Raw genomic sequence first — 26,578 nt, 5'->3', positions numbered from 1 at the left:
CCATTCATTGCGCATAAAGTATTTTTTTGTTTTAATCTTGATTATGGCGTACAGCTCATGAAAAAATCAAATAAATTAGAATATTTTACGAGACATTACGAGATATTTTTTTAACGAGAAATGTCGACCATCTGAAAAGTATATTAATGTATGCAGTTAATACTTGGTCTGGGTTACTTTTGAAGAAATTATTTCATCAATGGGGCGTGGCATGGAGGTGATCGGCCTGTGGCACTGTTGAGGTTGAGGTTATGGAAGATGATTTAGGCCATGTTATGTGCATGGTGTTGGTCCACTGACAGTGAAAAGTTAACAACGGTTTCAACACGGTTATCTTTTTTACATTGTGCTTCAGTATGTTGACAAGCTTCATGGAGATGCTAATTTTCCTTTCCAACTCGATTTGGCACCTGCCCACAGAGCCAAAACTACTAGTAACTGGTGTACTGACCATGGTATTACTGTGCTTAACTGACCAGCCAACTGGCCTGACCTGAACCCCACAGAAACTAGGTTGTATTGTCAAGAGGAAGGTGTGAGACATGAGACTGAACAATACAAATTAATTTACGGCTATTATCAAAGCAAACCTGGGCTTCCATAACACCAACAATGCCACAGGCTAATCACCTCCATGCCACGCCCCATTGATGAAATAATTTCTTCAAAAGTAACCCAGACCAAGTATTAACTGCATACATTAATATACTTTTCATATGGTCGACATTTCTCATTTAAAAAATTCATTGACAGGATTTTTTTGATTTTCATGAGCTGTACGCCATTATCAAGATTACAACAAAAAAAGTTTTAAATACTTCACTTTATGCACAATGAATTGAGAATATATTAAAGTTTCACTTTTTGAATTATATTACAGAAGAAAATTAACTTTCACAAAATATTCTAATTCAGTGTTATTTATATATATATATATATATATATATATAGTAGTGAGAAATTAAGGTTTTAGGTTAATCATTATTGCCTCCATTAGTAATTCTTAGTAATTACCTTGTGACGTATGATTTTTACCCCCAGGAAGACAAAACAGTCACATCCTGCTTTCTAGATGCATACACAATTTGGTGATGTGAGACCATTTTATCTGATTCATCTAAAGAAATGTATAAAATAGATTAAAAATATATTTATTTAGTTACAGAATCAGGAACATTTGTTACTTTGTTTGCTCTTCAGTCCCATGCCTTCCCAAAAGATGTACAAAATAAATATTACCTGGACATTGTGCTTTTTTCCCTGATTGTCTGAGTAACAGTCAAGTAACAGCCAAATTAGCGATACACAATGACATCAAATCGAATACCCTTTTTATCCCGTTGCACAAAATTAAGGAATGACAATTGTAACATTTCCTTATGGGGGAATAAGGGAGTTGGGAATTGCTGGTTCACATACGAAAAAGGAATCACTTCTTTGCAGTAATCTTACAATCAGACTGTCAGACGTCTGCAGATGCCGTTTAAAGAAGAAAAAAAGATTCCTACAGCCAACACAAAGTAAAGAAAACAGGCCAGTTCTAACAAGCAAAAACAATGACAATTATAAATTCAATATCAATAAAAACTCACAATTCAATCTTTCTGTGTACTCAAAATATACACAAATATAAACATAGGATAGCATTACCAAATCTACTAGCATGAAAAAACATTGGGTGAAAATACTTTTTTTTAAATGGGTTATGTTTCAATGACATATGTCTTTTTTTAATCAAATATCATTTACAAAAACAATCTCAGGAACATCTGAAATCAGGGTTCTCACAAAGTTTTAACAATGAATTTTCAAAACGCCCCTAGACAGACTCAAGCAATGGTGTCATGTGACAAAAAGAACAGATCTACAAACTAACAATGTATCACGTGTAGTGTGTTAGCTTGTAGATCTATCATTTGTCACGTGGGGTCCTGTACTATACAATAGGCCACACATATTTCACGTAATGCTAGATATGATTTTTATAAACAAAATCAGTAGCCAAAAACCATGTAAATTATATCCAAACATTTTCCAAAAACATTCAGTTCATTCCAAATCTTTTCCAGGCCTGGCCAGAATTTCATGTGGGAACCCTGTGAAATTAAATGTGTTCCCAGATAACCCTACAATGTCCAAATGGCAGAGCTGCGCTGTGGCCATAGCAAGTCTTCAGCTCTCCTCAACTAGCCTATTCTGTTTTAACACAGTAAAGGTCCTTTAATGTTTTGAGCTCTTCGATCAGGGACTTGTTCTGGTTTTCTAGAACACCCACACGGGTTTCCAGACATTTAATATATTCCTTTTTCTTCAGACGACATTCACGGGCTGCCTCTCTGGGAAAACACAAATCAAATCTGGGGATCAGTACACTGAAGGCCAGTCCACATGCAACTTGCAACCAGTTGCAAGAAATTGCAGCGGTCTGGACTGACCAGTTGCAGACCGGTGCCATTTGGGGATAATGGTTGCAAGTAGATGCAAGGAGTTGCAGTTGCAACTAGTTGTGTTGGGAACAAATATTAACAAATTGTTAACTGTAGATTAGAAGGGAGTGGCTCTCTGTTGAAGCATTGCAAAACTATTTTGAAAGACAAATTGTTGTCTTGTTGAGTGCTGAATCTATTGACATAGGGCTGTCCGATATTGACTTTTTTGCCAATATCAGATATCCCGATATAGTCCAACTCCTAATTTCCGATACCGTTTTCAACCTACTGTACATCAACTGATACCGATATATGCAGCAGTTGTGGAATTAACACATGACTAATTTTATTGTGATGCCCGCTGGATGCATTCATAAATGTAAGGTTTTTCAAATAAAAAAAAGATTCATCATAAATTCGGGAGAAGTTTTAATTGATTAAAACCGATTTAAAACGGATAAAGATATTATCCAATATTACAATTTTATGCAAATATCGGCCGATAATATCGGGAGGCTGATAATATCGGACATCCCTAATTAGTAATTGCATAACTGATGGCAGCAACTAGGAAAGACTTGCTGTTGTCATAACAAGTCTTCACCTCTCCTCAGCTAGGCTATTCTGTTTTAACACAGTAAAGGTCCTTTAAAGTTTTGAGTTCTTCAATCAGGGTCTTGTTCTGGTTTTCTAGAACAGCCACACGGTTTTCCAGACATTTAACATAATCCTTTTTCTTCAGACGACATTCACGGGCTGCCACTCTGGGAAAACAAAAATAAAATCTGGGGATCAGTACACTGAAGGCCAGTCCACACATACCGTAACTTGCAACCAGTTGCAGACCGGTGCTATTTGGGAATAATGGTTGCAAGAAGATGCAAGGAGTTGCAGTTAGTTGCGTTGCGAATCATTGGTGTGGATTGGGCTTATTATACAGTGCATCAAACAAATACTAACATATTCTTAACTGTAGATTAGAAGGCAGTGGCTCTCTGTTAAAGCTTTGCAAAACTATTTGGAAAGACGAATTGTTGTCTTGTTGAGTGCTGAATCTATTAACCTAACTGATGGCAGCACCTAGGAAAGAATTGCTGTGGCCATAGCAAGTCTTCACCTCTCCTGAACTAGGCTATCCTGTTTTAACACAGTAAAGGTCCTTTAATGTGTTGAGTTCTTCGATCAGGGTCTTGTTCTGGTTTTCTAGAACAGCCACACGGTTTTCCAGACATTTAATATAAATCTTTTTCTTCCGACGACATTCATGGGCTGCCTCTCTGGGAAAACAAAGATCACATTTGCGAATAAGTACACTGATATACAGTGTATCCTGCATCAAACAAATGTGAACTAATTGTTAACTGTAGATTAGAAGGGAGTCAACTATTGCAAAACTATTTAGAAAATCAAATTATTGAGTGATGAATCATAATTGAAAAATAGCCCTGGTTGAAAACAAAAAGTACTTCATAATGCATCAGAATACAAAGCTGGTATTGTATACAGTAATTATATTTTTGTTACTATGCTGTCAGAGGATCAAGGTGGAATTTATTGTTACATCTTGTGTACAGGTTCAAGAGTAAAATGGCTTCAATTTAGTGACTCAACAATAATCAATAACTCATGTACATGTAGTCAATTAATTTGACTTTATAAAATGTTAACTATCCCAAAATTATACTGATGCCTAAAAAACGCATTTGAAGTCATATTCCACCAAAGTATCTGGTTGGATTTAGATTTTAGATGTGTTAAACACCTGTCTTATGTTTATGGTGTATTGAAAAACTGAAAATGTTGGACACAAAACTCATATAATACTATTACAGTATAATAGTATTACACAACAAGCAGCCCGTCTCTGTGGTACTAATGGCTCTGCCCAAAGTGTAACTTCCATCTTCTCTCCATACATACGTACAAATTAAAAGTCGTACGATTTGTCACACACACGTTACCGCAGTGAAATTTGTTCTCCGCATTTGACCCATCTCTTGGAGCAGTGAGCTGCAGCCGTGCCGCACTCAGGAATCATTTGATTAGTTGATTTGACCCCCAATCCAACTCATTGATCCCGAGTGCCAAGCAGGGAGGCATTGGCATTTACCATTTACAGTGTTTCAGGGCGGACACTCAAAGCACAAGGCTGCACACAGGCCCGGCGCCAGGATGAAATGACAGAGGGGGCAATCGGGGGCAGGTATTGGACATGAAGACAATGCGCCACATTTGCATATCTATAGAGGGCGGAGGCACACGATTTCGTTGGCTTCCTTCCTTTCAATGACTGGAAATGTACCATTGTTTTGTCTGTAACTATTTGATCTAAGGGGGCAAAGAGGTTGATTTAGGGGGGCAAACACCCCCTTTGCCCCCCCGTGGCGCCAGGCCTGGCTGCACAGCACATCTAGTCTTACTCATCAGCTGCATTACAGCTTCTGAGACTCATTTTATAGGTCATATAATATTACTAAACCCATGCGGTAATACAGAATTTGGCCTCGCTCTGCGCCCTTTCGTATTATGGAAGCCGTGTTGAACGCACACATATGGCATACCACGTTCCTGAATATTTTAGCATTGGGGGAGTGTCCATATGTTAATTTTATTCGCTTTGCGCATTCTGCTATTAAGCCCCTTGACCTAAAAACACTCAGAGCATAACGATTCCACCTGGGTCTGACCACCTCTTAAATGCAAAAAGCACTGTTTGATTTTACACTTGAGCGGCTCTGTGGCTGCTCTGGAGTGTTGCCATGTCTGTTTATTATAAGCGACTTTGGGCTTCTTTTTCTCTAAAGTTGCTTGTAAATATTGGTAGTTGTGGTTGCTTTTCTTGTTTCTTAAGTGCTTATTTGGGCTTTTCTCCTAATGTTTAAACCAGTGATCCTCACACAGCGACATTCCCATGTCAAGGACCCCCAGATGAATGCATTTGCCCAACTAAGGACAGCTAATGCAAAAATATTTTGGGCCATGACAGATTTGTGTTTTTAAATGTTTCAATCAAATGTTTCAAAAATATTCCACAATTGTCACTTTTTTCCAAGATTCCTTTTGAAAATAGCATAACAATGTGCAAGAAAATATTTAAAAAGAAGGAAGAACTTTATATTTGTGGACATTCAAAATGTTGGAAATGTTAATGTGGTGTCATTAAAATTAATCTTGATATGGCAGACACACTATCTAGAAAATAAAAACATGGCACTTCATTTAAAATAGGTTGCAGACCCCTGTAATATATGCACTTCTTTTGGGATTATGTTTATAGACCAATTTACTAGTTTCTATGAGACATGGCAACAGCTCACCTGCTGTTGCAACAGAGGGGCGGCTTTCTGTTAAAACGTTGAGATTGGAAAGGGTCATATTTCGCTCATTTCTCAACCTTTTTTCAAAATTAAAACATCTCCATAATCCTTGGGAAGTTTGCTTTCATACGCTGTATCACACCCGACTCAATTCTTCTTCAATAAAATGCTATAACATCGGGCCGCAGCATTACGCATGGTGCACGTAGTAGGTGCCGGTGGCATTTCAACTCATTCCTTCATCGTGACTCGAATGAAATAAAATAAACTACAGCTGTTTTTCCATAGAAACAAATAAGAGTGTGTGTGCAACAGTGCATATGCACGGATGTCGGATTGCCGTCTTGTCTTTCATAAAAGAGTTGAGATTTAGGATGTCCATAATTCTCTCATTTCTCAACCGTTTTTTTTAATGTAAAAGTCTTCATAATCCTTAGGAATCTTGCTTTCATTTGCTGTATGGTACGTACATGGTTCTATTATTATCGAATTAAACAATATCAAACGAACTTGTATGTTCGGGGGTTAGATGATTCTGGGAACATTACGCATGGATTGCAAGCCTATGCTGCGTATCTACTTGCAGTTCCATTCCGATTTGAAAGGTAGGTGCCATTTCAAAGGCTTAGTTATTAATTTATGAATCAAATGAACTAGAATTTTTACAGCTGTTTTTCATGCTTAGAACAGAAAGTGATGTGCGTATATCTCCCTCCCTTGTATAGCCTATGGCTGAGCCGCTGTAATGACTTTCCAATTAACACTGCAAGTTACTTAACAAAATAGAGACATAGGCCTACAAGCTATGCACATCATGGCTGTGACAGCTTGTGGATCTGTTCTTTTGAGGCATAAAGATGAAAGCATGCAGTGCAATAGGAATAATTAACCCAAATGTGACAAAGTCATGTCATGTCTATCTCTTACCCATGTTGTCCCCTTCGTATATGATACAGTGAAGCTGACATTCATTAGTTTACCATTTGTACTGTCATCTACTTTTCATACCTGTTTTTTGCCAGCCTGATTTCCCTCTTCATTGTAGGGTCATCACTCTTTCCCTGAGAGATTCCAACAGGAGAGGTCATGACTACAGTCTGAGGCATGGAGCTGGCGGTGGTCGTGCGTATCTGGTATGTTTGCATCTCTCCTCCTGCACCTAAGAGCGATGACAGTCTGGGCATGAGTGTGCAGGGAACTATAGAAACGTTTGAAAGCCACCTCAATCGGTATGAAATGGAGACATTCGTCAACGGCATATGCACCCTAGAGGATCAAAAGGGCTTCAAGTCAAGTAAGTCAAAGTCAATCAGTATGAGCTTGAATGTGTGACAAGTTCAACACAGCAAAGACGTAGCTCTGATACCAGAGGTACAGAATGTGTGTGTGTGTGTGTGTGTGTGTGTGTGTGTGTGTGTGTGTGTGTGTGTGTGTGTGTGTGTGTGTGTGTGTGTGTGTGTGTGTGTGTGTGTGTGTGTGTGTGTGTGTGTGTGTGTGTGTGTGTGTGTTCAGTGTCCCCTGATGCCTCACCTTGAACAACGACCTGGTTACTAGGCACAAGGATCTGTTGTCCATCAGACGTCTGGGCATACTGCAGGATGGTAGTGCCTTGCTGGGCAGCAGAGTTTGACATGGCGAGAGCCTGAAGACCCTGGATGGCCTCAGGATTGGCCACCTGGATGGTTCCATTGGGGGCTATGGTAACTAGAACAGACACACAGAATGTGGAACGTCATGAAAACAATCTAGCTCAGAAAGAGTTTCCAGGAAACCTGCAGGTTCAAAATCTAATCACTGGTGAACACAACAACATATCAATTGTCTAATAACGTTTTTTAATGCAGTTTAATCACATTCGCTACATACTGTGATACATCACAACACAGAGGTTATATAGGATACAGCGGGTGTGTGTACACCAACGGTGGGCGATATGGTGATAAATATAGTCTCCACGATACAATGTCTCCACGATATACATTTTCAGAGATATTGTATTGTGATAAAGTGAATGCACATTCTATGATTTGCAGTTCTATACCTTAATTTATACTTCTGTAGAGTGACGGTTTCGTCCACCAAAAATAATAAGTATTTTGGTCTAAAGGGTCTCCTTTTTCTTTTTGTTACCTTGTAGGTGGTTGTACTGTTGAGTAACTTAAAAATTAACATACAAACCAACATGAAAAAGAATCGTGATAATATAGTGGATCGTGATATTGCTTGAATAATTATGATCGTGTTATTATTATATTTTTCCATATCAGAGATAACAATACAACTTTAACCACACAATAAAGTATAATAAATAGAGTATAGCAAAAAACAAAGCTTAAATCTAGTAGTAATATATTGTTGGAAAAAGGTTAAACTGAAACGTTGCCCAAATACAGAGATGCCTGATGTCGCAGACTGACATCATAGACTGGCATTTTACAGCCAACCCCTTTCGGTGCCACCAGAGCCATAGTTAGGACATTGACGGGGCAGAAAACAGCCCGGTCGTGTGGTTCATGCAACTCGTTTGTCACTGTAAAGCCTATAGATTCCAATGCATTCAGTGAACTTCCGGTTCAGGCCTTTGTCACTATTCGCCAATAGTCTATGTAGAAGCCATTGGACTGGCCCCATGAAGTGAACAGAGTTATTGAGAATCACAGAGTGTGAAAAGGAGAGGCTCTTACTATACTGGCCGCTGCTGGTCTGGTAGATTTGTGTGGTGTTGGACATGGCGACACCTGTCACTGTGGAGACATCATTGCCTTCACTGTTTGACGTCACTTCCTCCCCCGAGAGCTCATTAAGGATCTTCCTGCAAGATTGGTAAAAAAAAAGGAGATTAGATATCTTGCTTGATAAGGTTTAATGTAAAATCTAATTTAAACATATTGTTAGCATGTGTCCTTGAATTTATGTTGCCGTTGTTATTATCACTATTGTGTGTGTGTGTGTGTGTGTGTGTGTGTGTGTGTGTGTGTGTGTGTGTGTGTGTGTTAGGGTTGGGTGACGATACGAATACATCGTCAATCGCGAATATACGAATCCAATCGCTGAATATTTTTATTAGGCGATTTTTCGGGACGATTTAGCCCAATTAACCTGTAAAGTGAATGTGAATCAATTTGGGCCAGCAAGCGGCCGGGTGGAAATCCTCGCCTCCCGTTATAACGGTATGCTCCCACAGTCCCCGCACTCAGCAGTCAGAAGCATCGGGGAACGGCAGCCGAGGGAGGCTGTAGCCTACATGTTGTTTTAGCTCCGGAGTCCAGACCCATGCAGTTTAATAATATACAGTCACAACAGAATGCACACTGCTGTCTCGTGTCTCATCACAATCCCAATGCTCCAGCCGTGAAGTCGTGGCGGAAAAAATAAAAAACAGGCTGCTAGTGTTAGTATAGGCTTATAGCTTAGCGTTAGCTTAGCGTGTAGCTACTGATTCAACACACTGAACTTCATCTCCGCCTGTAATCCAAGTTATTTTTTTATTGACAACGTGAACAAACCCCGACACCAGCGCTGCAAAAATAGACAGATCTACAAGCTCTCAACGTGTAGCGAACGGTGCTGCAGAAACAGGCAGGACGCTGCGCCTTGAGAGCCTGTGGATCAGCAGCAGCATGTGGGCGCCCCTCTGAGCCTCAGACGCCGGTGCGGGGAGGCAAGACTTCTCCACTGTATAGGCTCGGGGATCATTCGTTAGCTTAGCGCTTAGCTTAGCGTGTAGCCCCTACTGGTGCAACCCACTGATTGAACTTCATCTCCGCCTGTAATCTAAGTTATTTTTATTGACAACGTGAACAAACCCCGACACCAGCGCTGCAAAAATAGACAGATCTACAAGCTCTCAACGCGTAGCGAACATCACTGCAAACAGGCAGGACGCGATGCCTTGAGAGCCTGTGGAACAGCCCGGCCGCAGCCCGGCTCCGCTGCTCCGCTCCGAGCCTCCGATGGACCGGTGCGGGGAGGCAAGGGAGCAAGTTACCCTGGCTGCGCAGCAGAAACAGACTGATCTACAAGTTCTCAATGCCTAGCGAACGGAGCGGCAAAAACAGGCAGGACGCGGCGCCTTGAGAGCTTGTAGATCTGGCTTTTTTGCGACCTGCAGTGAGCTGTTCTCACTTTACTTGTATGACACGAATACATCGTCAATCGCCGATTTTTGGTCAGACGATTGGCGATTGAAAAAAATTGTCATATCGCCCAACCTTAGTGTGTGTGTGTGTAAAGATCAACAGCTATGAATCTGTAATCAATTTTGACTACCGGTACATCAATGCAGACCCCTGGATTGATCCAAATATAACGTGAATTGGACGATGTACGGTTATAAAATTATTAAACGGTTCACTGAAGCTTTGCAGATAATTCTACTCAATTATTAACTAGCCTGCTGAGGAGTTACTGATCTAACCCTTTACAGGTATCTATCAAAATAATTAGGACCGCCTCGTATTCAGCTCGTCTCGCACTGATTTACACAGAAAATATAGGCAACGAGGAAACTAAAGATTATTGTTCCATCCAAAACTCTGCAATGTGTAACAAGTTACATTACAACTCAGCCCATTACGTGTACCATCAATCACAGAATGGCATAATTTACTTAAGCGGACAGCATCATATGAAAGAGTATCCTTCTCTACGAAAGGCAGACTAGTTCAGTTTCACCTGAAGTGGGATAGATTCCTTCTCTATGATAGCCTGCTCACATGCTTTCATCGTGGATAACACAGCCTCCCTCCCTTTTTTTTTTTTTCTGTTTATTTTTGTTGCCCCACCTTGCTTATACCGAGTTGCTACATAGAACTGATATTTTTCTTTTGTCTTTTGTTGTTATGGTCGATTTGGGTTGTTGGTGAAGAAAGAAAAATCCAATAAAAATACTAATCACAAAAAACAACATTATAACTGATTTTCTATGGAAAGGGATGGGATTTTTACTTCTGAAAACGTATAACTATATGGAACGGCAACGCATCCTTCTAGTTTGAGAGTCGGACTTGTACTTGAGGTCACGTTATAATGCACTGCAGCCTTGCTACTCTACCGGACTCTAATCACGCAAAGCTGATTAGTCTCAGCCATGCACGCTTCAGTCAAAGTAGTTGCATGCTCCCAACAATGTTTGTAAACAAGAAACCTGTCCATCAGTCAACGCCCCATTCACGCAACACAACAGTGCCTTGTGGCCGAATTTATAGTAAGTATGACTGCGTGTCATTTTGCCAAAAAGAACAGCTCTACAAGCTAACAACCTTGCAGGCCTTTGTTATCTTCCAGAGACAACTTTTCTATACAATTGATACCTTTTGCAGAATTGGCTTATTTGAACTTGAATCATAACCCATGTACCAGATATATCTTATTTCATTTTATAAGGGAAAGATGTGCACCCCTAATACACTTTGTATATTATACAACTATGTTGTATACGTTAATTTGTTATTACAATACAATTATTACTGATGTGATGTCTGAAGAAGCCCAACAAATATAGATTTTACTGTTATGCATCTTTACAAGAAGATTCAATTTCTTTTCTCTTATTCACTGATTTACGGGGTTTACCTGTAGGAGGGTCGTCTGGCCAGTATTTCTCGTGTCTTTTGGGCTGCCGACCCACTGTCTGTGGAGTCCTGTGAATCGTCACTGTCTGAACCTTGGCTCTACATAAAAGACAAATTCACAATGTAAATATTAATATTACACAGTAAAATCCTCAGTGTTCATTTATCCATTTGTAAATGGCATTCGGTGTGGTCCAACCCAAAAAAAGTGTTTGAATGGCACCATTACATACAGTCAATGCAAAGATGCGAACGAGGCCGAACAGGGTGACACGAAAGAAGCGTTTGCTTTCGCCCCACCAACGCTGACCAGCATTACCAAAGTGGAGCAATTCAAGCTACTAAAATGATATTTTATCTTACGGTGGGAACACATTTACACTACTTCTTTTACCGTTTAAGGCTCAGCTGTTGGATCAGCTCATGTATGTTCGAGTAGAGGTTTGTCTCACCTGTATGGCACTCTGCACCTGCGGGGACTGGATGACTGAGGACTGGGCAGACTGGATCACCCCTGCCTGAAGTTGAAATTGACCTCCTGGAAGCTGCACCACTGTTACAGGAGAACCGCCCAGTGACATCTACAAATATACAGACACAATTTGAAATTCTGATTTTTTTTTTACTTAGCTACTCAAAGGGTATTAGGGTGTTATAAGTATTATAAGTCGTGTTGTGAGGTGAAACATGCATCAAGCCAGGTTGTATAAAGGAAATGGGATTTGGGATATCATGAAATGTATAGTAAAAGGAGTTAGCATGAAGTTTAATGCATGGGTGGAAATATTGGGGCGTGTGTGTGTGTGTGTGTGTCGTGTGTGAATTAAGACCACCTGCACTTGATGGGAATGTTTATTCATGTTACTCCCAGGAACAGTTGCAGAGAACATTTACAGTTTCGACAAGAACCATATCATGTACAGTTTAGACTAGACCCTTTGTGTTAAATCACTTGACACAAGTGGTGCCCATGCGATAAGCAAGCGCAACCCAGCACGCTGTTCACACAGGATGCTACAAAGACAGCACACTTTTAGCCCTGAAGCCTGTCATGTTGTCAGCTGAGATGCCATGGTATAGAGTTTGGATACTGCCTCTTTAGCATCATCAATTAAGGTGAGAGTGGTAAACATATTAACATAAGCCCTTGCCTTTCGTTTCTAACTTTATTCACAAAGACTATGATGAGCTAGCAACAAAGAGGGTGCCACGGTACCATGCCTCAAGCTAAATTCAGGCTGAGTTGGTGCATCTCAGGGGCAGGACCGGTACATTATGAAGATGTATTGACATTGAATCGTTGTAATGGTATATGCCTGCACCCCGTTAATAAAAAGGCTTTGTCTGAGCTTGCACCAGTACCTTCCTTCTTCATTTTCACTCTGCTCTGATAAGCTTTTCCATAAAACCACTTTGTTTTAAATCTTGTTTTAATCACCTCCCCTCGGCTGCAAATCACCATCACATTTTAAAAGATTTTCTTGGCGCTGTATGATGAGAAATAATACAGTAACAGAAATAATAGAATGATGGGATTTTGGTATGTGATAATATCATTTTTATTGAACTGTTTAAATTATCCTTTGCCTTGCAAAATGCTGACAGCAAATGTCTCAGAAAAACATATAAATACTGGTAATAGCGTGTGATGATTTTACACACATCTTGCTTTCACCGATTCTGAAATGTATGAATGTATGAATACACGTTTTGTCTTATACCTGCTGGGCTATCTGTGTGATGTGAGAGGCTGTTAGGGTGGTGGGGATGGTGAAGGCCTGTGCCTCAGTGCCATTGTTGCCCTGCTGCATTTCTTCCATCGTCACTCACTAGGGACAAATAAATCAGTGGTAATATGACGCAATAACCCCCACTTTAGGACAGATACAAACTAGCAGGGGCGCCTGGCTGCATGAATGTTACTTTGTTTCCGTTTGTTTGTGGACAAACACAAACACACACACACACACACACACAAGCTATGGGACTGATACATAAACACACATCATGTTACTAGGCTTAGATCAAACAGCAGGCAAAGAACGGTTAGCGTATGTTTAATCTTTTGTTTTATTAAAATAATCTGGTTAAAAGTCACTAGATAAGTTACTTCCTCTTTAGTTCAACTGGGTCCCTTGTCAGAGCCATCTACAGCAAAGACATCTAATAGCGCCCTGGCTCAGATTCTAGACACAACAATTACCACCAGACTGATAGTGGTAGTAATTCAAAAAGCACTGTACATGTTGTCAAAGATTTGTTCATCACTGGGCTTTCTGTACTCCCAAATTGTATTTTATTTCTATTAAGCATAATGAACCGCTGAGTTAACGGCGTAGCTTCTAGTTTGAACACTAAGCTAACGCCTGTTGTCTGCTGCTAGGTTAACTCAACGTCCTCATAACAGTAACAGGTAGCTAAACCTAACAACAACCATTTCAAAACACAAAAGTTTCTCGCCATCTGGCAAGGCGACGTCGGATAAAGTATACTGGCTCGCAGGATGGATGAGCTTTTGTCTCAAATTGTGTGTAACAGTGTCACTGGCACACGCAAGTACCCGCGTCAATAGACGTCAGCGCTACACGGAGCCATTAGCAGCTAACTACACCCTTGCCTTCGTAAAACGACGAGCCAGTTCGTTCGACGGAGAGCGGCAGCCTCCGCGCCGCCATTATAGCGTCACACACAACACAACGGTCACACTTTAACTTTACAGAGATATTTACCTTTAAACGCCTCGCGGTCGCTCGTGCTCACAGCCTGGACGCAGTGCGTCTATGAAAGTGTGTGTGTGGACGTGTAGAAAACGGAATCGGATGGTTAGCAAATAGCAACAAGCTAATCGCTAAAAACACAGAAACGGCAGCCATAAAAAATAGCTGAGCAGGTTTTTTTCTCTCTTTTTTTTCGAAAAGGAAAAGGGCGGTGCCGAGCAAGAAGAAAGGATGACGTAATTCTTTCCTTTGGGGGTTTGTGATTGGCTGGAAGGATGTTCAGTGAAACCTGATAGGAACAGGAAATAGCCGATCTAGAAGTTCATCGGGTTTTGCAATCTGACGCGCTGAGAGCTTGCAGATCGGTTATTTTAAGACTAGTAGTAAAGGGTATGCAACATTAGGCACGGAACATTGGCACACGAGAGGGTGATCACTGATCACACACTGGCATAAGTGAGAGAAAGGCTTTTTATTTTTAAATAAAATATATTTTTAATGTAGTAATTTAAAATTAAGCCCCCTCACATCTGTATGCAAATCACACCTGGCACATAATTAATTCTACATTCATTCAAACTGAACTAGAACCATATTCCAATCCACACCACCCCTGGGATTGCAGTTCCTGGTGTCGAGTCGGTCAGATACACGGTTGTCCAGAACCACCACAAAAGGCTATTTGATTACTTAAACCAGGGGTGCCCAAAAGGTTGTGATCTTGATCTACCAGTAGATCACAAAGGCTGTGCAGGTAGATCACATGATATGCCCCCCTAAAGAATATTTAATTTATTTTTAAAATATATAAAAATAAAAACTTATTTTTGGCATCTACTTGATTTAAGGTGACTTGATTGATTGATTGACATCAAAAGGGCCTCAGCTCAAACCCACAATGCAATATTTTGTTTTTAAATACAAAAAACCCCTACCTATTCCATTTCTCCACCTCTATTTCCCATTCCAAGTGCATTGTAACACCAGCTCCGCTATTCCAAAGCCCCCTCACTGGCCTCAGCTACATATTTAAACTATTTTCAGCAATGGTATAATATTTTTTTCGGTGGGTAGATCATGTTGAGCTGGTCATTTTGAAAGTAGCTCTCAAGTCAAAAAACTGTGCCCCCCATCCCTGACTTAACCAGTCCACTTTTCACAGTCAGTTTGCACTCTTCAGACACATGCAGGCAGACAGACATATAGAGATCTCCATATATGGAGACAAAAGGGACACAGACAGAAGGTTAAAACGGGTGCTATGAGAATGGGTATTGCATACTAGGTTCCCAACTTGCATCGTTCCCACGTAGGCCAGTGGCTGACGCTGACGGTCACAGGTCTAATTATCCTAAATAATCATTACAATGTTCTGATGTGAAAGGAAATATTTCAAAAGAAGAAAAAAATCAAGGTTGATATGGTCAATCAAAATCTGTTGATATGGCACACTGACACTAGCAAGAAAAAAACCTAAAAACATGGCACTCCGTGTAGGACAAGGGACTGAACAAGTTGCAGTTCTTTTATTCCAAGAATGAAACATTCTAATCCCCCAAACAAACAACGAATAATGTTGCATCATTCCTTAGTTTTATCAATGAGATAACATAAGGAGTCTGTTTTGAACAAAAAACGTTTTATTTATTTTCATTTTACATTACTGCAGCATATAGTATAAAACAGTAAATACAACATATAAAAAAACAGCAAATTAGGGGAGGGTTAACCATCTTCTTTTTTATTATTATTATTATTATTATAATCACTAAAATACCTCCCAAGCACCAGTAGATCATCTCTGTTGACAAACCAGTATGGGTATTCACCAAAGAATGTAGCTATATACAACAACCATGACATGAGCATATACACAACACATTGATTGAGAACAGTTCAAAAGAGATGAGTACTGTGACTGTCACATGTACTCCACTGGTAAAATATTAGTCAATCTTCATTCAATCTTTTGTTCAGTTATTATAAAATGTATAAGCACAATATATTTTTGGGCTGTGCAAGCACTAAGTTAAACTGCACTGTCAATGATTGCATAGTGTGGAAGAAATGTTTAGGAGAGACCAAGTGGAAACCATAGGAAGCCCTTATTGACCTCCCAGTAGAAGTAAACTGGTTTGTCAATGTGATTTTCTTAAATTTGCAATATCTGCCGTAACAGCAAATTAATTCCTTGACAAATATTAACAGTTCCAGGAGTATAATATTCACAGATTGCACCAAGGGACCATCCAGTCCTTCCCTGTGTTATGAGAGTATTGTTTTCCCTGAATATATTTTTTTATTCAAAACAAAAATAACGAGAAAGAAAGAAAAACGTTGCTTGTGCCTAAAGCTGGTTTCTTCATGTGCTTGGCATCTGAGTCATGCAAACATTCAGCTGTGAACTTTGGATGTAAACTCGGGATATGATGGTACAAAAAAAAATCCTATGGATATTATAACTAGGTAAAATCAAGTGCCATTTTGTTCTCTAAACATTTAATGAAAGCAATTGTGTAAGGTCACAGGTCAGTTAAATCATTACTCAACATCGCTGGACATCATCCTCAGTCTCAACGTAAACCTAGAGCATGGTTCTAATTCAAAGATAACATTCTTGTTTTATTAATATAGAATGTTTCTCTTCAGATCAAACATATTAATGATATTGTGTAATGTGTAATAGCCTGACTGTTACACTGGGACTAGCCTCGTAGACCGCAGGCGTTTTGTTTACACTGGGACAAATACAATTAATACCTCTCATTCATGAGGAGACAGACCAAAAACTAACAATCAAACCAACCAATGTATTTACATGTTATCAGTAATGATTCATCATGGGCAAATAACCCACTAAAATAAACCTCTAAAAATATTGAAAGGAGCACAAAGAAAGCATAACATTTAACGTAGCACATGAAACAAATGTGAAAACATCTTGACCAACGGTATATGAAGTACCAACCCCCCGTTACGTACTTTATGCAAGAGAGAGAATTAGGTCACCTTGAATGACTCATTCATAGCCCTCCTGCAGTAAACCACTAGTATTAAATGTCATATGTGGCTCAGATTTGCAATTGCATTTACAAAGGCAAATAATTCCAGTGATTCAATCTAGAAAACAATTCAGAAAGAACTCTTCCCGTAGTGTTAAAAGTAATGCAGTACAAAATTGCACAAAGACAGACAGAACTATGGACAGAAATTGGAACGTTTCTGAAGTCGCAAACCAAATCCAAGAGTGTGCGACTATATGCAATGCAACCTACAATGTCAGAAATGGAATGGACCATAGTTGTAAGCCAATACTTTAATTACCCTCAACATAACCCGACAGAGTGAAAAAGGAAAGAAAATAAAAATAAAGAAAAGTCACATTGTCACATTGCTTTTAGCAATCTAAATCCTTTTCCATGACCTACAGGAAAATAATTATAATGGAACTAATTGTATGGCCCTCCTGGTAATGTCTTGTGAGCTCTTCAAGCAGGATTCACTCATAAATAATCTATATTCCTGAACCATTAGGTATAATGCCTCATTATTAGATAATAAAATAGACCATTTTTAGAGAAAGTGCAATATCATAAGTACATTTATTTTGGCTAATGGTACTTCAAAACTAATTGATACCTTGCTGTTAAAATCTTATTTACAATGCTCTTTCTGTTACCACTATCAGCTCACATCTAGGTTAATTATCCAGAAATCATCGCTTGAGTGTTTATACATTTATACAGTTTAAAAATATCTACAGTGAAAACAGCATATTTAAAATACAAAGAGGCCTTTAGGTACAGTACAGAATATGGCCTCTATTATCATCCTGTTCCCTTTCCATCGCTATTCACAACATCAAGAGGGAGTGGATGAACAGTCACAAGGATAATTAAAGACAGGAATGTGTGACTAAAGTGTTTTAAGGCAGGGAAGACATTAGAATAGTAAATTTGTGAATGTCTATTTGGCTTCGATAACTTGGGAGGGGGTATAAACTTTCTGATCACTGTGTGCATAGACAGTACAAGCGGTTTGGTATGACTGGGTTGTTTTTGTCACCCACTCACTTTCATCACTCCTAAATGAGAATGCACTTTGGATTATCACACGTATTTGTGACTGAATAGTGCGGTATATAACTTGTGCATTTACATTGCCTCTATGAAATTGTAATGATGGAATGAAAAGTGTATTGTGACATATGGGGTAATGAGTAATTCCAGAGTACTACTACTATGTTGGACGTTCATGAAGACCGGTATTCATTTCCACAGGCATTTTATTTCTGTCACTTGGTCCACATCTCTGGGTCTTGGGAAGATCATGCACGTTAAAATATGTGTTACTTTAACTCAGTAAAATGAACACTTTTAATGTGTGGCATAGTGGTTTGAAAGCAAAAGCTCTTTGATACTCAAGGAAATGGGGCAGTCACGTGGGAATGAATAGCGAGACAGAGAATGTAAAAGAGAGTGAGATAAAGTGACAGAGAAGGAGAAATAAATAAAAAGAGAAAAAGAGGAAGAGAATAAGTGCAACCAGGATTTAACTTTTTTTGTTTTTTTCTCAAACAGTTCTTCACATGTTTGGGCTGGTTGGCGTTGTCCAGTTTGGATAAAACCATACTGACCGGGCACCCATTTTGGTGTCAGCATCATGTTATGCTTTAGCTATTTAAAAATAGCAGATCTACAAGCTCATATCGCGCCACCGAGTGGCGCGATACGAGCTTGTAGGTCTGCTATTTTTGAAAAAATCGAAGAGCGACTGACATTTCTAGAATCTGATCTCAGGTCAGAATGGGTTCATCAGACCAGTGTGTGTCCGGCGGAAACCTCGCATGAATCTGATCTCAGGTCAGAATGGGATAAAACCATACAACCAGCACAACACAGTGAACGTCTCCAAATATGACAAGCTCAGTCCCAGACATATGGAGGCCCATACAAGCTGGTGTCCCTTGGCGGTCAGGTGTTGATGTTTCACATGACCCATGCTGTGACCTTGCCCTGTTTGGGAAGCCAGCTGTAAATACCACGCAGCTGACATTTCAGTACCTAGGTGACGGCCAACTGACGACCAGAGCTGTGTTCACATGTTGTAAGCCACGTAGATGGGATCCAGCTGGTCGGCGAGGAAAGAGTCACGGAGGTGCATGCGTTGCTTTTCGCCTCTGGAGTTGATGGGTATAACGCCAGGGTCCACGATGACGACCACGCCCACGATGAGGTGGTGCTCTTCCAGAACCACATTGGTGACCAGCGGCACCAGGTCCAGTGCGTCCTGCTCGGAACCACACAGCTCGGACACCACCACCAGCAGGTTGGTCCAGGTGAACACCGCACTTTAAAAAGGGAAGAAAGATTGTCACACATTTTCTCATTTTATTTAGCTTTAATTCTGCTTTTATGCAGAGCGACAGAGGCAGGAAGCCAAGGACAGGTCTCGAACCAGGGATGTTGCAATTGTGTGGCCCTTAGTCATCACCTGGTGCACCTCATAATGTGTTAAATGCCAATGACAATACAATTCTATAGAAATCCACTGGGTAAATTACACTCCGCATACAGTCCGAATTGTGCTAAAAGACAGGTACTCCAGTACCAGGGTACATGCGAAGACCTGGTTACCACACTGCTCCGGGCAGTGCAGCCCCCGCGTCTCCGCCTCCCAGTTCTTCTTCCCCTTTATCCATACGGCTGTCTCCTTTTCCTTTATACCTGATGTAAACAAGTCTTTGTGCTTTTTCTGGTTTTATCCTCGTAGCAGTTTTAGTATTGACCTATTTACAAATGTCAATCAAGCTTGTTTGTTAAATGTAGACTATATAATTGTACAATCCTGTGCGGTAGGCTATATTAATGTCTGTAGTTATGAATGCCTGTAGTTATATGTAAATAGCCTACTTTATCCACGGGATTTAGGATTTTAGCCAAAGCGATAATTCAAGCATAATAACAATATAATTTGAAAATGTAGCCTATAGATCTCTCTTCAACAAATGGGATACAGCGGCAGGCTTTTTCCAATTGCGGTCCTTTTCATAATTCTGTGTTATATTATGTACATTCCATACCAAAACGGTGTCGTGTGCGCGTGAGTGTGTGTGTGTGTGATTCTGATCTGTCATCTCTGCGTGTGTTGACGCTACACACACGCAGAAGAACTGGGAGGAGGGGGCGTGAGGGGTGCGCTGCCCGGAGCAGTGTGGTAACCAGGTCTTTGCAGGGTACATACAGTACATATTCTACATAAATAAAAACATAATGGCAATTTATTTAGAGATCAATGCTATACAAACAGTGTAATTAGGGGGACATACCGACAATTCAGGCCTTTTTCATGTCATTCAGAGAAGAGAAGATATACGGTGTAACAGTCAGTAAGAACATTGTGTATGGACTAAAAAGCAAAGGTATGTGTGGGTCATTCTAACCTCTCAGCGATGCTGCGGTGGGAACGGGACACTGAAATCTCAATGTCAATGGGGTGGTAGCGCAGCCCTCTCAGTTCCAGGGTCTCATCCAGTGAACCCACCACGAAGAGGGCATCATGGCGATCTGAACACAAAATGTTGATAAGATTTCTAATTCTAACACATCTTTCCAAAGTCCACTGACAAGGCTCACACTGTCTGGCACAACTTGTGGGTTTTCTGTGGGGAGGTGGCCATGTGAATATGGTCATGACAATAAGCAACAAATGTTCTCAATTTTACCTTGCCCTTTGGCTGCTTTTTTAGGTTTTTACTTATGGCTGAACCTAAGGTATTTATTTACCTCCGCTGGCGTCCAGCAGCTCGGTCCTCTTCACGAAACCCAGGTACCCAGTCCTGCACCACAAGGTTTGCGGATCTCCAAAGCTGAGCTTGGTGTTGAAGTGGTCAGCTTGGAGACTCTCCTCTCCATAGATTGTGTAGTAGCCACTGGCACAGTGAGGGCTGTTGATCCAGATCTGACAGAGACGCACACACCAACAATCAGGTTACTATTGCTTATGGTTGCTGTATGGTCATGTCATCTGTTACCCTGACTGTAACAAGTCCTTGTATTGTCTTGGTGATGTGTTTTATGGCAACAGTATGTGTTGTTGTTTTCTTGTTGATATTATTATCGTCTCACCTCTCCTAGATGGGAATCTCCTAGAGGGCCTCTGGTCTCTGGATTCACAATGATTACCCTGACACCAGGCAATATCTTATTAAGAGAGAGAAAATAACAGCAGTCAGCAAGAATGAAGGTAAACATAAAGGGATTTGACTTAACTAGAAAACTGGGTGAACATAGAACACCTCACCTTGCCAGACTCCATGAGAGAAAGGCTTTGGGGAGCTCCTCTTTCTACTAGCCTCACCCTGAAAACACACACACACACACACACACACACACACACACACACACACACACACACACACACACACACACACACACACACACACACACACACACACACACACACACACACACACACACACACACACACACACACACACACACACACACACACACACACACACACACACACACACACACACACACACACACACACACTAATTTTTATAGTGTTCCAGTTCCAATTGTGTCTGCTCATTTCTTTGTGTCATAACTTACAATTCCACTTGTTTAATCTGTATCCTGACAATAAAATAAAAATAGGTATCCCAGTTCAGTTTCAGTTTCTGAAAATGCATTTTGTGTTTAATAAAAAGCTGAAGAGACATGGAGACTCCTGAACAAATACTACATGTCAATGAGTACTATGACAATATAGAGCTTTGTTTTTTTACACTTATTTAAACCAAAGAAAATCACACTACCTCATTAAAATACATTGAGAAAGTCTCTTTTTCAAGTGGGAACTGGCCAAGAGGCAGAAATAAAATTACACATCTTTAATTGCTATGTCATAAATTACATTACAAAACAGGCAATAGTATATCCACGATACACCTCGAAGTACTACATAAAAAAATAATCTCCAAAGTGATACAGGTCAAATATTTTCAATCCCGGTGGTAAGTTAATGTTATGGTTAATGTTTGCATTGGAGAGCATGACACCTCCAGAGTCTCTTGTCTCTCAGTACGTTGGTTCGTTCCAATAGTAGTAGCGGAAATAACGTGTCAAGAACATGTGCTTGTAGCCATTTTTGTTATTTGTTATTTCCAAACGTTGTTGAAAGTAAAAGTGGTTAAGTGTGTCTGTTTAACGACTGCGACAATATTCTAATACCATATTATGACTTGTTATTGTTAAAACCATAACCTTGCTTCACAGTAGCCTCAACAGAACGCAATGCTCTCTCCTATGAGCACACAAGATAAAGGCAGACACTACACTATAACACAGGCTTCTGTTATGTTTGCAACCTTTAGCACAGCAAAAAACGAGTATACAGTAATTTTCCACATCACAGTTCCTACCTGTCGTGGCGGAGGGACTTCATGTCTACATACACCGTAGAGGGATCAGGCCCAGTGGTACCCTGTAAAACACACATTCACACGCACGCACGCGCACACGCACACGCACACACACACACACACACACACACACACACACACACACACACACACACACACACACACACACACACACGTGGCTTCAGTACTCAGTAAAAAAAAAAAAAAACATTTATTGGTTTGTGTTAATAGTGAGGACTGTAGTGTAGTGTGTACCACTGTACCTGCATGCAGATGGCCATGTTGACCCGGGATCCGAATGTAGTGCTGACAGCTCTGGGGGACAGGCCCAGGTCCTTAAACAGCTTGGAGAAGGAATGTGTGAGGGACAGGCGTGGCCTCTCCTCTGCGATCACAACACAGCTTCTCACACACGACAGGTTCAGACCCCGTGCCTGGAACACACGCACGCACACGCACACGCACACGCACACACGCACGCACACGCACACACGCACACACACACACACACACACACACACACACACACACACACACACACACACACACACACGCCAAGCCCGAAGGGCTGATTATTTTATCTCATCTTAATTCTCTTGTTATACACACTATTGAGGATAAGCTTGAATTACAAGAATTTTCTGTTGCTATGTTTTATATGTATGTGACACTAAACACCCTTGAACCAAGACTGAGAGAATCATCCATGATTGTTGTGATAATTGAGGGATTGTGTGCGTGCGTGCGTGCGTGTGCGTGCGTGCATGCGTGCGTGCGTGCATGCGTGCGTGTGTCTGTGTGTGCATGTGTCTGAGATCGTCACCTTGAGTGCGTCTGTCTGTGATCCCAGGCCTTTAGTGCAGAGCTCCATGACAGAGTATGAGCAGAAGGTGTCTCTGATGCGGTACTGGCTGAGCGTGCTCAGCCACAGTGACAGGCAGCTCTCCAGCTCCAAGGGAGGAACCAGGATGGACTGATGGCCTGAGTACACGCTGGAAGACAACACACACACCAGCAACAAGAGAAAAGCTAAAGTAAATGTATGTGAGATGAAGCAAATCGATAAAAGATTTTAATGGATGCTTTTTATAATCAAATAACTACTTAAGCCCTACTTTATATTTTGTTGTACAATGGTGTCAGGTTTGGTGTTGCACAATGTACAATGGTGTCAGGTTTGGTGTTGCACAATGTACAATGGTGTCAGGTTTGGTGTTGCACAGCAAAAATAGCAGATATACAATCTCAGTCAAAACGCATAGCATTACAGTATAAGCAAGTACCTTGCAAGACACCACAACACAAAGCCCAGGCCACAGTAAGGGTCCAGGCAGATGGCTATTTGGCGAGAGGAGTACAGTTCACACTGCAGCTTTATTGAGCGACAGATAGCACTGACCGCCACATGAGACATCTAACAAACAGAGCAGAACACGTTAGAACCTTAATACAATTAAGTTTTTTTTACCAAAGATGAACATTACTTTAAGTACTGGGTAGTGGGCATACATGTAAGAGGCTGCACAACATGATTTCAAACAGGGTAATATGTTACTGTGTCTTACTTTGACTCCAGTCAGCATGCCTGTGGTGGACACACTGAAGTCCAGGTAGGCTATCATCTCCGCTGTAGGTGGCTTGTAGATCTGGGCCGGCCGGCGGCGAGGGAGGTCGTCTGGAAACATACACAATATCACTGAGTTCAACAAGTGAATTACAATTATCTGAATGATTGAGCAGCTGACATTATCTTAGATAAACTCAACTAAATATGAACAATGTAACAAGTCAACAAAAGATATAAAAAAAAGATGATGTCCTTTAATGTAAACAACTGTATGACCACTGCGAGAAGGAATACCGGTAAACACATTAAAATGATCAAACCTTAGGTAGCAGTTTTGTCATGTCATACAGTTCTATCATGTGAGCATCAGTGTTTGTCTACACAGTAGGGAGACGGGGAGCGAGAGACGCAGACGTTGTCGCCTGGACCAGCGACAGGTCTGCTCACGTGAAAATAAAGCTCAGCACAATCCAGGTATAGTCGCCCACCCACGGGCGTGCGCACAAAACGAGCACACGCGCCAATTTCACAGGACTGCACCCGTGAATATATACGCTTGCCCCTCAACTTCTCTGTGCGTCCAAAATAAATGTACACCTCTCATTGAAAATGAATGACTAGGCGCGTCAGTTGCTCCCCGTCTGAAAAGGCCTTATGCGAGTATACATTGAGTCTATCATTTGTTGGTACTTCACCTGTGTCTATGATCGTTGGCCATGTTTTAATGTTCACAGATGCAGCAGCCTCTTTAGAGCGTAGAATTCTCATGAGGGTTTGAGTGGTGAGAATACACGCTGCTTTACTGACCTAGGAACAACATATCATAATTAATATAATAGTGTTTGTTTATGAGAAAAGTATTGTTACTAACTACACAAAGAAACATGAATTCAGTGATAAAAGTGCCTAGTAAGTAAAGAAAAACACTCATGACAAACAGAAGTTTTTGTCATACAGTACAGCCTGGAAGATCAGTATCACTATGATTATTATTGCACTTGAATGTGTGTGTGTGTGTGTGTGTGCAGCAGATTCGAATGAAAATCCTCTGATATCCTTATCAACCAGTAGGTTACTTATCAAGACGATGCAATCGAGCCAGTAGGCTCTACTGGAGCCTACTGGCTTCGGTTAGGAAACGCAGAGACGTCCGATGTGGCGTTGGGTCGCGTTGTCCGACTATTACTGACCCTAACCCTAAATCTAACCCTAACCTCAGTCTTAACCGGCCTCGTAAGTCCCCTAACCTCATATCAGTCTTAAGCCCAACACACACCGGGTGCGCAGCGACGCGGCACAGGCGTTGCCGTGCGGCAACGCATGGAAAATAGAACAGTGGCGTATCGGAGCGTCAGGCGAGGCGTGAACACGCGTCGGACGCCGCCGGTGTGGGATAGGTTCATTGAAAATAACGGAGGCGGCTGTTTGGACGCGTGGCGTTCGCAGACGATGTGTGTGGGGCTTTAACCGGCCACATTCAGTTCCACAATGTTTTCGCTTCGGTGGCAGTAATTTCAATTCCATGTATCCTAATCGCAGCCGTCTTGATAAGTAACCTACTGGTTGATATCGGTTGATAACATTTGAAGCGGGTGGGTGTGTGTGTGTGTGTGTGTGTGTGTGTGTGTGTGTGTGTGTGTGTGTGTGTGTGTGTGTGTGTGTGTGTGTGTGTACACATGCGTGACTGCACACGTCAGAAATAAATACACCCACACTTACATCAATGATCATGCGAACAGTGGGCAGTGTGGCTGCCAGGTTCTGAGGATGTGGAGGTCTGACTGTTACAGGAACACAACCAGCATAGAGACAGCCATAGAAAGAGGCTATCAGATCAATGCCTGAAAGAGAGACAGACAAAGAGAGATGGAGAGAGAGAGAGAGAGAGAGAGAGAGAGAGAGAGAGGATGAAAAGAGAGAAAGAAAGGTGGGCCAGAAGGATGAGAATAGATACATTCTTTAAAACAAATAAAAAAATACAATAAATAATTTGTAAGAGAAACAAAAATAAAGAAGTGAACTACTACTACTAATAAAGCTCAGTAGTTGTGTCAGTGTGGCACAGTCAGAACCTACCAGGAGGATAGAGCAGGACAACATTTTCTCCCGTGTTGATGCTGCTTTTCTCATTGAGGGCTGCTGCAATCTTCTCCGCTCGTTTGTGAAGCTGCAGGCAGGTGGCAGTGCACACCGCCACCCCCTGGAGGACGGTGGGAGATGGTGCAGAGAGACAACAGTCAAACGTTTTACACTTACAGTAATGAATGCAGACCGCTGTGTGACAGTGTGAGTGGCGCTGACAAGAAAGTATGCCAGTCATGTGCGTGAGCCGTGTACAGTATCTGAGAGCAAATACAGTACGTCAGCTGCAGCACTGCTGCACAGCATTCAAGTAGATATATTGGCCATTACTTTGCATTGGTTATAGGCTCTACAATCCACTATTGTCTAATACTGTATGTCCAGGCTATGTCTTACACTGTATGTGCTGTATTGCGTGAGATGTAGATAGAAAGACAAATTCTGACACGTTGAGTGTGTGTGTGC

General features: G+C 41.1%; 2 protein-coding genes across 7 annotated transcripts in view; both read right to left on the bottom strand.

Moving 5' to 3' along the window:
* Positions 1 to 1,135: 1,135 nt before the first annotated feature.
* Positions 1,136 to 14,214, bottom strand: atf1 (activating transcription factor 1). Of its 6 annotated transcripts, none has more exons than XM_083770885.1 (8): positions 14,049 to 14,214; positions 13,041 to 13,148; positions 11,772 to 11,900; positions 11,321 to 11,418; positions 8,431 to 8,558; positions 7,277 to 7,450; positions 6,755 to 6,905; positions 1,136 to 2,336 (listed from the first exon to the last, which is right to left on the bottom strand). In XM_083770885.1, exons 2-8 carry the CDS (start codon positions 13,137 to 13,139, stop codon positions 2,192 to 2,194), a joined length of 924 nt encoding a protein of 307 aa, XP_083627011.1. In that variant the 5' UTR covers positions 13,140 to 13,148; positions 14,049 to 14,214; the 3' UTR covers positions 1,136 to 2,191. The 6 variants fall into 6 exon arrangements, with proteins under 6 accessions (XP_083627011.1, XP_083627010.1, XP_083627009.1 ...); XM_083770884.1 differs by lacking the exon at positions 1,136 to 2,336 and adding an exon at positions 2,453 to 3,193; XM_083770883.1 differs by lacking the exon at positions 1,136 to 2,336 and adding an exon at positions 3,058 to 3,706.
* A 4,910-nt stretch (positions 14,215 to 19,124) lies between these two features.
* dip2bb (disco-interacting protein 2 homolog Bb) overlaps positions 19,125 to 26,578 on the bottom strand; it is a 52,960-nt gene continuing 45,506 nt past the window's right edge. The window contains exons 26-38 of the mRNA XM_083771506.1: positions 26,108 to 26,231; positions 25,751 to 25,872; positions 24,727 to 24,838; positions 24,030 to 24,139; positions 23,748 to 23,878; positions 23,288 to 23,456; positions 22,728 to 22,898; positions 22,465 to 22,526; positions 21,339 to 21,396; positions 21,164 to 21,238; positions 20,822 to 20,996; positions 20,479 to 20,602; positions 19,125 to 19,386 (exon numbers count right to left, since the gene is read on the bottom strand). Coding sequence (XP_083627632.1) covers positions 19,134 to 19,386; positions 20,479 to 20,602; positions 20,822 to 20,996; positions 21,164 to 21,238; positions 21,339 to 21,396; positions 22,465 to 22,526; positions 22,728 to 22,898; positions 23,288 to 23,456; positions 23,748 to 23,878; positions 24,030 to 24,139; positions 24,727 to 24,838; positions 25,751 to 25,872; positions 26,108 to 26,231 — 1,686 coding nt within the window. The 3' untranslated portion in view covers positions 19,125 to 19,133. The remainder of the gene's footprint in view (positions 19,387 to 20,478; positions 20,603 to 20,821; positions 20,997 to 21,163; positions 21,239 to 21,338; positions 21,397 to 22,464; positions 22,527 to 22,727; positions 22,899 to 23,287; positions 23,457 to 23,747; positions 23,879 to 24,029; positions 24,140 to 24,726; positions 24,839 to 25,750; positions 25,873 to 26,107; positions 26,232 to 26,578) is intronic.

This window comes from Protomyctophum parallelum (genome assembly GCF_964188405.1).
Source record: "Protomyctophum parallelum genome assembly, chromosome: 8".
NCBI classification, from domain to species: Eukaryota; Metazoa; Chordata; class Actinopteri; order Myctophiformes; family Myctophidae; genus Protomyctophum; species Protomyctophum parallelum.
The sequence above is the reverse complement of the archived record's forward strand: the minus strand, read 5'-3'. Positions and strand labels throughout refer to the sequence as shown.